Here is a 12,132-nt window from a genome sequence, read left to right as displayed (position 1 = left end):
AGCACTTGTTTTATACTGTAGGTATCACTTGAGCAGATTATTTTTAAGATTGGCAGTGGGAGGACAGACTCTACAGCTCCTAACCCACCTGGTTCTGCGGCTCTCTCAGTCCGTTATGTGTACAGGATATGGGAATAAATGTTTAAATTCCTACATCTTCTGTAAGCAACTATTTATTCTTATCAGGGATTTTTTTCCCCCCAACTTTGCACCACACAAATAAAAGTAATAATAATAATAATAATAATAGCTTACATTTATATAGCGCTTTTCTGGACATTCCACTCAAAGCACTTTAAAGGTAATGGGGATCCCCTCCACCACCACCAATGTGCAGCATCCACCTGGATGATGCGACGGCAGCCATAGTGCGCCAGAACGCTCCCCACACATCAGCTATCAGTGGGGAGGAGAGCAGAGTCATGTAAAGAGATGGGGGCCAAGCTTTCTGTCCAGCTCAGATCACAAGCCTTCTCTTTTGGTCTTCTCAGAGCTCTTCCGTAGCCACAAGACGAGGCGTGCACGTGTGAAACCTGACAGTGGCTAAAGGGAACAACTCGCTTACATTGATCGACCAGAATTTCCCCATTCGCTGAAGAAGGAACTGTTACACCAAGGGCAACCAATTCAAGCACTGAAGGAGTACAGCAAATTGGCTTTCTTGTAAAAGAAAAATTGTTTATTTCTTGGTACAAAAAAACAGTGACATATCAAAAATGACAAAATATATAAAAGAAATATATTACTTTGGTTTATAAATAAGTTATCAAATAGCAGTCTTTTCTGAATTCTCCCCTTTAATAGTGCTCATTGGGATTGTTTCAGAGAGCTGCAGCACAGTACCAGTTCAGTGAGGTATCCTGGGGATTTGTTTCCCCAATACAAGAAAGGAATTATTGGAAAATACACAGTGTTTTCAATGACATCTTGGAAGGCAAATAAGAGCTTCAGTTAAAGGCCGGGCCTTTTCTGCAGTGTTCAAGACAGCCAGAAGTCCAAGAACAACACAGACATATCCTCAGGCCAACAAACAAATTGAGGAGTGCCTGTTCACCTCCGAGTGAAAGGTGGCTACAGCATTTTATGTTTAAATTCACAGTCCTTTTACATAATACCTAAGCAACATGAAATAGTACTAAGACCACTTGGGAGTTGACGCACACACCACAAAAAAAAGCTACCTGAGAGAATGTTAACAAATACAAATAATCCTTCCCAAGACACACACACACACCAACAAGGCTAAGGAATCACCTTGTGTTAGCTTAGCGGAAAGAAGCACGATGAAAATCATGGGAGACCTGTCTTTCTGGTTCACCCGATTTCTGTGCATCTACCAAGGTGCGGAAGAAAAGTAGGTTCTCCTTGAATGCACAACCTGGATTTCAGACTTGGCTGCTGCTACCACCGACACAATCACTAGAGACCCCAACCACCTGCTTCAGCTCATTCCTACAAGCTGCTGCCAGGAGTCTTGGATGTCTGCCGTAGAGGGTTTGGGAGTAGGGGAGAGGGTCAGCGGGCCTTCACTGTTGTCTGAATACTTCTTTGCCCCAGGACGGCGAGACCCAATACTGTCATTTTTACATTATTGCACAAGTTCGTATCGGGGAGAGGGGGCTTGTCAGTCATCTTCACTGCCTGTTGCAACTAAAGTAGTGCTTCAGAAAACAAGGGGCAAAGGCACAGATTGGGAGCAGCTCCCGAGCCGAGTCCAAAGAACCGACGTGTCCAGCTCCCCCTGTCGGCAGCCGCGATCTCCCCCGCCCCCGCCCCCCCGCCGGCGTCGCGATCATCCCAACGAGACAATCAGGCCCGCAGTGCCGGGTCTCCGAAAAGGTACAGCCAGGCGGCCGATAGCGCATCGGCGGATCCGGCCTCCGGCTCAGCAGCTGGGGGAGGTGGTGATGGGGCTGTGCAGGAAGGTCAGGGGGCTGGAGGAGGAGCAGACGGGGATGGAGACGGGGAAGTTGAAGACGGTGCCCGTGTTGCCCAGAGCAGGGCTGCCGGCTTCTGCCGAGCAGGAGGAGGGCGCCAGCACCTGGGACTCGAACTGCAGCAGCTGGCCCATGAAGCTGAAGTTGGGGGAGATGACGCTGCGCCGCTGCTTGACGAACTCGAAGGCCTCGTCCAGCTTGACCCGGTTGGTCCTCATCAGGTAGGCCAGGCAGATGGTGGCGGAGCGCGAGATGCCGGCCTGGCAGTGGACGAAGACACGGCCGCCGCTGTTCCGCACCGAGTCTGGAAGAGAGAGGGGGCGAGAGGCTCAGGACCGGCCAGCTCGACACGGCCCAGCGTCTTCTCAGGGCTTCCAAACAACACGGCAGGAGCAGGGGGCTGAAAACCGCTGCGACGGCATCCGATTCCGTCTCGCTATGTTGCTCCGCGCTGGCAATAAAGCCGTTAATGACCCGACTAATAGAGGGACACTGCCTCATTCTGAAACAGGAAGAGGAGCTATAAAGAGCACAAACAAATGGAGGGGTAGTATTCGCCGAGGGGAAGACTGACAAAGGCCTGCCCTGGCTGAAGGGTGGGAGTGGGGGGTGGGGGTACACATTAAGAAAGCACCCCCCCCCTCCTGCTGTGAGCATCAGTCCGGGAGGAAGGCCAGCGGAGAGCGAGGGAGAAACCACCTTTTGTTCCGCGGCCTTTGTTCTGCTGGAGACTGGAGGCACGACAGGAACAGACCAGCCACTCTGCTCAAAAGCAGCCCAGGTCGTGGCCTTGTGGTTAACACAAGAGGGGGTGTGCCTGTGTGGTTTAGGGAGTAGGGGGTGCCCCTCTTGAATCTGAATGGGGTAAGGGGGGTGGGGGATGACATCAGCCTGCCTGCCAGGGAGCTCGGCTGACCAGCTGTCGAAAAATTGGAGGGAAACCCCTTTTGAATTTGAATCAGGTCTCACAGAGCTGAAGAGAAAGGCCTTCCATTAAGAGTCTGTTTTTGATTTCTGGAGTGTACACGTAGCCACATTCTGCACGCGAGTAAGTATTTCAGTATTTGAGTAAGTATAGTTTCATATCAATACTAGAATTTTGGACCCTGAACGTTTTTTTGGTAGTAGAAATGAAATCTACTGACAATAGAGGGACAATACTGAGCATGCCAAATGTAAGTGGCATTTTTAGAACCGTTTCCAGACAAAGCTGAAGAAGCAGAAATCAGAAAGCACACAAGTCCACAGCCAGGAGTAGTACAGTAGTATAGATGGGTTTGCCAACACGGGAAGAAAGCTTCCTTCTCTGGGACACAAGAAGAAACTCAAGCCTACGCCAGGAGATTGTCACGAAAAGTGTCGTGTATTTAGAAAGCGCTGGAAAGAACGTGCTCACCGATGAACTCGATGGCCTCGTTGAACCAGGAGCTGATGTCAGCCTTGTGGTTGTCCTCCACCGGGATGCTCTTGTACTGATAGTGACCCTCAAAGTGGTTCGGGCAGTTGGCGGACACGTTGATGAGGGCCGTGATGCCCAGAGTGTCCAGCATGTCCTTCCTGGAGGCGTGGTAGGCACTGCCCAGATAGAGGAAGGGCAGGATCTCAACTGGACCACCCTGAATGGAGAGGGACAACACACACATTTGGTCACTAATGCAGCAGCAGCGCTGGTCTTATCAAGTCTGGGGGGGGGAAAAAAACAACCCTTTTAGCTTATGCTATTTTCACAGGAAGGCTTCTAAGTAAGACGTGAGTAATACGTTACTAGAGGTCACGGTTAAATCGACCCACAACAAGGTTTAAGATAACCGTCACAATCCCTACAGAACACAATTAATGGTCTGTCTTGGGGCGGGAAAAAAAACATTTAGCGAACGAAAATACCCTTATGAATGGTTATTTTTCCCCCCGAATCTGCCGCTGCAAAGGGGAATTTCTGCCGTCGACAGTGTTTTTAGAGTATCAAAAGCGTTATTTTTGCCGTGTCACTGTCAGACGCTAAAAAGGGGGAAGCGAGTGTGAAACAGAGACTGTGGTTCATTTTAAAGAGCCGAGCAGCTTAAGGCTCTAACTCTGCTCTTACAATGTGCAGGAGCTTACCTGGTCGTACAGCGGTGTCCCACAGGAACTGCAGCCGGACTCCGCGCTCCCGGGCGGGCAGCTGGAGCTCAGCGGCAAACACAAGCCCTGCGGGGCGGCGGGCTTCGTGCACAGCTCGGGAAACTCGGAGGCAAACGCCTCGAAGCCACCTAAAGCATGAAAGGGGAAACCGGAAGGTTATTATGAACGCCTAGCGCCGCACTTCAGCGCTGCTCAACCCCGGCGCCTTTTAAAATCTGGACACAAAAGGCGACCCGGCTCCGACTCCCGGAACCGCCGCTGTACCGACAGGCCACTTGGCGGGCAGAAACCTGAGCAGCCCGGTCTCCTTCACTCCCCCTCCCCCCAAAGTGGAGACCGGGGAAACAATTTACAATGACAAAACAGGTCGCTTAGGCTTGTAGTCCAGGGGAGAGAGAGAGAGAGAAAAAAAAAAAGCGTTGCGCGACTCGGGCACCACGCCACGCTAACGGCGTGCTAACAGAGCAAAAAAGACCACCGAGGAATCTCTTTCTCGGGCTCGGCAAACGTGTCAGGAGCCGGGGTTCAGACGCACCTCTGAGCAGGAACACGCTGGCCCCGCACGGGTCGCGGCGCAGGGCGGCGACGGCCAGCATGAGCGTGCTGTCCTTCTTGACCTGCTCGAAGTCCGCGCTGCGCTCGTCCAGGAACACCACCGCGCGGCACTGGCCGGACAGCAGCCGGCACCGGGCCTCCTCGTTGGGCACGATGTGCTCCAGCCCCAGCCCGCCCCGGGCCCGCCGGCGCACGATGGTGCTGAAGCGCACGTTGGTAGAGCCGGGGATGTGAGAGGAGTTGAAGGAGAAGAAGGAGCGGCAGTCGAGGACCAGCGCGCCGGCGTCCAGCAGGTTTCGGAAGGCGGCGCAGTCGAGGCTGGGGACTTCCATTATGACCATAGTAGTGGGGCGACACGTTGAGAACGGCAAATCTAGACGCATAAAGGAAACAGACGGCGAGTCCGTTCTTCACCCCCTTCCTTCCCCGATACGAAAACGAATCGAGCGCGGGACGAATACGGTTGTTGCCTTTTTTTTATTTTATTACGATGAGTATCTTCAGTTGGTTACTCTTTTTGTTCTTTGACGGAGCACTCTCTCGGTCCGAAAAAGAACACGCGGGTTGCCCCCCAAAACAAACAAACAACCCAAAAGCCGGTGTCGATAAGAATCCGCTTGTTCTTTACAATCAGTCCCTTTGTTTTTCTTTTGCTGTTGTGCTGGCGTCCGTCCTGCCTAAGACTTCCCAGCCGCCGATATACGCTTGCTTCTGCCTAACCCTCGGCCGTGGGGTATTTATATGGGGAGCCGGCGCTCTTTTTGTGAATGAGAATGCGATGACGTAGAGGCTCCGCCTCCCCTTGGCAGCGTGCCCAGCGTAAACTTGGGCGACGTCATTCCACGAGCAGGGCTAAACCCAGGCAGCCAAAGTTCCTGCAAAGCCAAACAAACCCGAGATTGCGATCTGAGACCTGGAGCAAAGCCAAGTTTGTAAGAAGCAGGGCAGCACGGTGTTACGGCCGAGGAATGGTTTTGTCCCGAGAGTTTTCGTGAGTTTACCGCTGTGTTACTATTTAAGGAGGAGAAGTCCTATTCTGGGCACTAAAGGTTATTCACCAAAAACTACAGTGATGTCACAGCGTGCAATACAATCCTATGATATACGAAAAGTGGTGATCAAATATTTCTGATGTTTGATCAGGACGGCGCACCTGACTCATCAATTATTTGAAACACTTCAAAGATATCATCTGTATATGGAAAGATAAAAGAGCATGTCTAGATCTGTAATGTCTGCTGCCGACCACTCGATTCCAAAATGCAGCCCCCCGACGTTTGACCTGAAAGTGATTTCTGTAGAAGAATAGACCCCCGAGAATTACGTGACGATTCGCTTTTTAAACTTCCTCTTATGTTTTAAAATAGGTAGTCTGTTCTCCCGGCCTTGGTGGAACAGAATATCAAATGAGAAACGGGTTAAAACACATCATTTTTAAAAGTACCGTTAGTAAGATAGTAAAACGAGGCACACGTTCAGGTAAGTATGCTGTGTTAGTACTGCATCTTCTTTCCTAAGTGAATTTTCTTTCAGGGCTTACTTTTTAGGCTTACGGATAAACAACAGAGGTAGCCGTGTTTCCGATCAATCGGGTGACGCTTTGTTACCCCAGAAATGAGAAATCTTTCAACTGCGTTTTAATCCGAGGGCTCTGCTGCCTGTTCATGGGGACGTGTCAGGAATCCCAGTGATCTTCTGTGAAGGCTGAAAAAATTCCATGATGTTATTGTTTGTTTTCGTTTTATTTTTTACCCCTCAAAGGAGAGCTGACAAATAACAAGACAATAAACGAATATCTGCCACGCCGCCCATAAAATTTTATGTTCTCCTTAAGTACTGCATCGGGGCTAATGCTGGGTGCTAAGGTAAACCATAAAAGTTAATCACTATATAAAAACCTAGGGTCTGGTAAATTTCCATGAAGCTATCAACACTTGCTGTGTGGAGGGTGCATATACTGTGGCCGAGTTCAGGATCCAACTTCTTTCATTGTCACCTTCCCTTTGACATGCTGTGACCATTAGCGGAGACCTGGAGTGATGTAAGCCACAGAAGGGCTTAATAAAATGGAAAAACTCGGACGAGCAGGTACAATAAGGTACAGTCGTGGTGTGGAATTAAGACCACAGCACAGACCCCCCCTTGTTGAGGTCTTCTTGTGTGTCTCGAGTCCTTAATGTCTCACCACAGGACAGGCCTTTTCCCTTGTCAGTTCTTATACCAAAGAGGTACAGAATAGCCTGACAAAGACGATCGTTTTGTTGTAAAATAAATCGAGGACATGAGGAACAATCTGGCGGACTCCTTTCAGACCACCCAGTCTGTATGGCAACTAGTAGCTCATTGATGCGAGAACGTCACCCAGTCATTTCATGACATTTACTGGCTTCAATGGCAGGGCTGGGCAACCTTTCATGTACTTTTACGTGCTCCCACTGTGTGTAGAACGTGCTGTCTCGTCATCAGACATGGATCGCAACATTGGAGTAGCCCTTGCTGTGTTGAGGTTTACTCCTCTCAGTAGTGTTTCGCTGGTAGTTATGAGTCACAGCCTTCGTGCTGATGTGAGTGTTGTGGTACAGTCACGTGCAATACCGGTTGTTCTGCAGGTGACTCAGACAAACACCTTATGTACAAGGACTTATTGCCTTGTTTTTGTCCCAGCTGAAAGAACGATCATTCAATTTCCTGTTTACAGCATGGGCGTGAAAGAGAGAACAGTACTGTTCTAAGGTTCAGGTGGAATGCATGAAAACTGCAACATGGAAATAATAAAGGTATTGAAATTAAACAGGCCGCCTTAAGAGTACAGAGCTCTGTAATCTCGTGCTACCACAAAAATCCTAATTTTGAGTTGTTGCAAGGAATTTCAATGTTATTTAGACCTTAAAAGGTGATTCATGTACAGTATAAGATGAAGATCATTCTGTTTAGCTCTAACGAGTCTCCCTGAGATATAGAGGTTTCAGTTAGGGACTGTGTAAGTGTGCCAGGGATCAAGTAAAGGTCTTTCTTCCAGCCTGAAATGCAAAACGAAAGAAGAAACACAACTTTGCAGAGGTGGGGGATTGGCCACACACCTGAAGAAACACCGGTCTCTCCCTTCTGTCCTTTCACAACTCACGTACTCGCTTGTTTTGGGAGCTGAAAAACTAGACTGTCAGTTTATCGTTTGGCCTCAGTTAAACCTGGGCGTGGAGGATGTTTGAACAGGGCGTGTGGCTGACGTTTTTTTCTGGTGTAATGAAAACATTGCATAAAAAACCTGTGACTAAAGTGACACACCATAGGGGTTACCAAGAAAATTGATATTACAGAACTATTAATATTTGAATAAATATTCCAACAAAGTCTGCCTTCGACCACTGGCCTTTACAATAAACAAGACAATATAGAAATTGTTTTTTTTTAGCATAATATATTATGCTATCAGAATATGAGACAGATTTACACTTTCTTTTTATTCGAGCGTGATCTGGAATGACATGCCTGGGTTCAAGCCTTACAATACTTATGCTTACAATACACACCTGTATGAAAATGTGCAGTGAAGAACACAGTGTTTCGTATTAAAGCGCAGTCAAGGTATTGAAGGTCGTATACCCCGTCAGACAACGTAAATAACATTAATGTTCGCCTTTATTTAGCTCAGAATTGGAGCCTATATCATAATTAAATCATTTAAACAAGTCACCCGGGGCTGTTCATGCCAAACGAGAGAAGCTCGGCGCTTCAGCCCTGTATTCCTTTGCCCTGAGTAACTCCGGCATTTGACCGCTCCTTCGGAAAGATGGGTTCATTGCTGTCACACAAGCACAGAGCAAAAAGAAACAGAAAAACAAACAAAAACAAAAGCAAAGACGGAGAAAGGCAAGTAATGGTTTCCAAAAGCATTCGTGAGTCATATGCGCACAGTATCGCGTTGTGCTGGGGGGGATTTGCGGTCTGTAGTTACTGTCAGGCTCTGCAGGAGTGAATCACGTTCAAAGCGAAGGCATCTCGTGCCGGGCCGTCGCGTGCGGGGAGGGGCAAAGCGCTGATAGCGCTCTACCGCCGTGTATCTGCATGGGCCGCCCTGCGGGTTACTGGTTTCGTTTTGGGGGTGACTGGGAGTATGTAAGATTTTACTTTCTTAAAAAAAAAGTGCCGAATCGATTCTGATCACAACAGCAATTAACAACAATAGATACAGACTATAAGAGAACGGGACGGAACTGCTGTGTTTTACTGGCTCTGTATGTGTGTCCGAATCAATATAAATATATACAGTATATGCTCGATGTGTGTCCGAATCAATATAAATATATACAGTATATGCTCGATGTAGTTCGGGTAGCTGCGTCACACCCGAAGAAGGCTCCACAGCTGAAACGTTGTGTTTTCTTTCTTCTCTTTTCCAGCATGGAATAAACCTGTGCTTGTTCTTTAAATATGCTTGATATCCTTTATAAACTTTATAATTTGGGGGAATTTTAGTGAATGTTTTTTTTTATCATTGCTATTTAATTACCTTCGGTGGGCATTTATGACGTTGTCGAAAAACACTACAGCAGGGACTTCAGTCTGTTGTGTATTTTTGTCTAATTAGTACTTATTACTCTTTGGGTTTGTAAAGCTTAAAACTAAGAAATGATGAAAGACTAAAAAAAATCCTGCTTTAAAAGTATATTAATTTATGTTCTGAAGTAGTTCATTTCTGAGTAATATCACATTTGGCTGAGATAATGTAATGTTTTCTGAAATATCACATGACATCATCAGCAGAACTCTCTTTAACATTCCAAAACTTTCTAGGAGTCTGGAACATTCCAGAACATATGTGTATTTTATTTTTTCAAAGTGGGATAAAACCTTCAGAGTATGTAAATAAGAAATTTAGAAAATTGCATAACGGGGCTCAAATTCTCAAATGTGAGTCATACAAAATGTGTGTAACATTTACAATGGAGTCAAGAACATATTGCTTCACAGTGAATCACAAGACAAAAGAAAAAATAAAATAATACTTTTTTCAAATAATATTGTAAGTGATATTTTTAGGTATTTGTCCATTTTTTATATGACTGAAAAACTCTTGCTTTCTTATTAATACAGTCTATGTTACTGTTTTATGCTTATACAGTATCTTAAAAAAATATTTGAGTTTCAATTTAGCTACTGTCTTACAGCAGATACAAGCATCTCTTAAACTTATTTTCTTTTTAATAAGTAGACCTGCTGACCCTTATCATACTCTTGTAATAAGAGTAGATATCTTTACTCTTGCTATGACTGTAAGTTTAAATTGACATGAATTGTTTCACCAACCAATGTTCTTTTATGTGATTTCAGTATGTTTTTTCCCCTTTGTTCCTATTCCATCATTTATTTGTAACAATGGGATTTGTAACAATGAAGAACATAGATTCTAGAATTCTTTGATTTATACACTGTATGGGTGATTTGCATTGACAGTCTTTTACAAGAAGAAAAAAAAACCCCAATAATAACACCATCAGTTGTTGTGATGTAAGGTGAACAGGAATGCACCGGCTCACTCAGAGCTCAGGTGGTTGAAGACTATAGCTCAGGAGTGCATGATGTGCCCTGTGGAAATCCTGAAGCACTCCATCAGGCTTTCTTGTACTCCCTGTTGACAGTACGTGCAGTAATGGACTTTGCTTGCTGAAGTCAGCACGTCTGATGAAGGATAATCAGCACAGGGCAGGCAGGGAGGGTGTGTGTTTTCTTTAGGGGAGGGGCATGTATTCTGATTTTTTTTTCATGTTTTACCACTTTCCCATATTGTACTGCCTTTGAAAGACTTCCATTTAGTTTAATGATCCTAATTTAATGTCGATATAAATGTATGTAATAGTTCAGGTGGGGAGCTGCGTCAGCATGCATAGGCTGCAAAGGAACAAGTAAGAGGTTTATTCCCTGCTGAAAAGAGAAGAAAGAAAACAACGTTTCAGCTGTGGAGCCTTCTTTGGGTGTGATCTTACACCCGAAAGAAGGCTCCACAACCAAAATGTGTTTTCTTTCTTCTCAATGTGTGTAATATGTTGACAAATTAGCTTTTTATAATGTGAGGATAAATATGCCTTTTATATTGCGTGTAAGGTTCAAATGGAAACAAACACCCTATTTGTCATTCTGACAAGTCATTGTATATAATGCTCTAAAATAACAGACTGTGTCATGGTAGGGCATGATGACTGAGTCATACCTTGTTTGAATGATATCTGCCTTTAGACAAGAATGTTATGATATACTGTAATTGTGGCTTCAGTCTTCACAGAGTGAAAGGGAACTGAAACCTTAAAGGTTGTCTTGGTCTGTTCCTAAAGACTGCCCTCTCCGCTGAGTGCTGTAATTTCTGAGCTTTTGCCAGTCAAAAGCGAATGGTGGTGATGTTAGTGAGGAAGCTGACTGGAACCCAGGGGAAGTTTCAAACAGTACTAGTCATCTTACTGTACTTGTACTAGGATGAAAGTGAGGTTCTTTTGTTTCTTAATTAGGAAACACCAATGACATAATCCTATGATCCCCCAGTCCTTCCAGACAGGAGCACAAGGGAAAACTCTTTCAGCTGTGGTCAGTGGATGGGTAGAACTGTTGGTAGTCTATCTCTAGTAAAGAGAAGTGTTCTTGTTAGGACAAAAAGCTAACATCTGTTAGATGACCAAGCGTGTTATGCTTTTTTTTAAAAAAAAACACTTAGATTTGAGAAGGTGCACTGTGGTAAAATCTTAGATCTCCTGGGTTAGGGCAGATGCAGGTTTGCGTATATTCTTTGGTTGAATTGTAACAATGGTGACTCATCATCCTCTAAACAGAAAAGAAAAAGTGAAACTGAGCCTGATTCAAAGACAAATTTGGAGCCACACCCTGCAGAATCAAAATCATGTGCTTCCAGGCTGGGTCACCTCCTCATTTAACGATTCAACAACACCCCATGAGTTAACTAAACTAACTAACTTTTCACGCCTGTTTTTCAGACACAGCTAAACCTCGGAACCACCCCAGCCCCCTTCTGACAAGATGACCTGTTCAGTTCTCATCCCTGGTTTAAATAACAAACTCTTGCTTTGCACCAACCCTAAATGTTCTCATTGACAAAAGACTATAAAATTGAACTATCACCTGAGGAAGGCACCTCAGCCCAAAAAAAAAACACACTGTGTCTTTGTTCTTTTCTTTTTAGTACGGAGCAAACCTTTACTTGTTCCTTTGTATAATTAAACAATGTTGTTTTAAAGCAGACCTCAATCATCATCATCTGTGTCTTCTAACCTGTAGGACAAGCCTCCTGGACTCAGACAGGTAGACAGACTTAATTATTACAGCTGAACAACACTGACCCAAAATTGAATTTATTTGAACATTTCTGTAGGTAAATTAAGAAAATGAGAGCATGGGTTTCTGAAAGGGGAACACAAAGAAAGGGTTTTGAGCCTGTCTGCTATTGAGAAGGGCTTAACAATACTGGTTGTGTCACAGAATCCTATAACAAAGAGGTTCATTTGAATGGAAGATC

At 45.5% G+C, this 12,132-nt stretch overlaps 1 protein-coding gene and 1 long non-coding RNA gene across 2 annotated transcripts; one reads left to right on the top strand and one right to left on the bottom strand.

Moving 5' to 3' along the window:
* Nucleotides 1-657: 657 nt before the first annotated feature.
* Nucleotides 658-5,326, bottom strand: dusp1 (dual specificity phosphatase 1). Its single transcript, XM_088604664.1, has 4 exons — nucleotides 4,594-5,326; nucleotides 4,038-4,186; nucleotides 3,334-3,553; nucleotides 658-2,241 (listed from the first exon to the last, which is right to left on the bottom strand). Exons 1-4 carry the CDS (start codon nucleotides 4,994-4,996, stop codon nucleotides 1,886-1,888), a joined length of 1,128 nt encoding a protein of 375 aa, XP_088460790.1. The 5' UTR covers nucleotides 4,997-5,326; the 3' UTR covers nucleotides 658-1,885.
* A 48-nt stretch (nucleotides 5,327-5,374) lies between these two features.
* LOC148650639 (uncharacterized) lies at nucleotides 5,375-11,858 on the top strand. The gene is made up of 2 exons (XR_015926174.1): nucleotides 5,375-8,725; nucleotides 11,594-11,858. It is a non-coding gene; the product is annotated as an uncharacterized LOC148650639 (long non-coding RNA).
* Nucleotides 11,859-12,132: the final 274 nt, after the last annotated feature.

The sequence above is a fragment of the Lepisosteus platostomus genome, chromosome 13 (assembly GCF_059453375.1).
Source record: "Lepisosteus platostomus isolate fLepPlt1 chromosome 13, fLepPlt1.hap1, whole genome shotgun sequence".
NCBI lineage: Eukaryota > Metazoa > Chordata > Actinopteri > Semionotiformes > Lepisosteidae > Lepisosteus > Lepisosteus platostomus.
The sequence above is the reverse complement of the archived record's forward strand: the minus strand, read 5'-3'. Positions and strand labels throughout refer to the sequence as shown.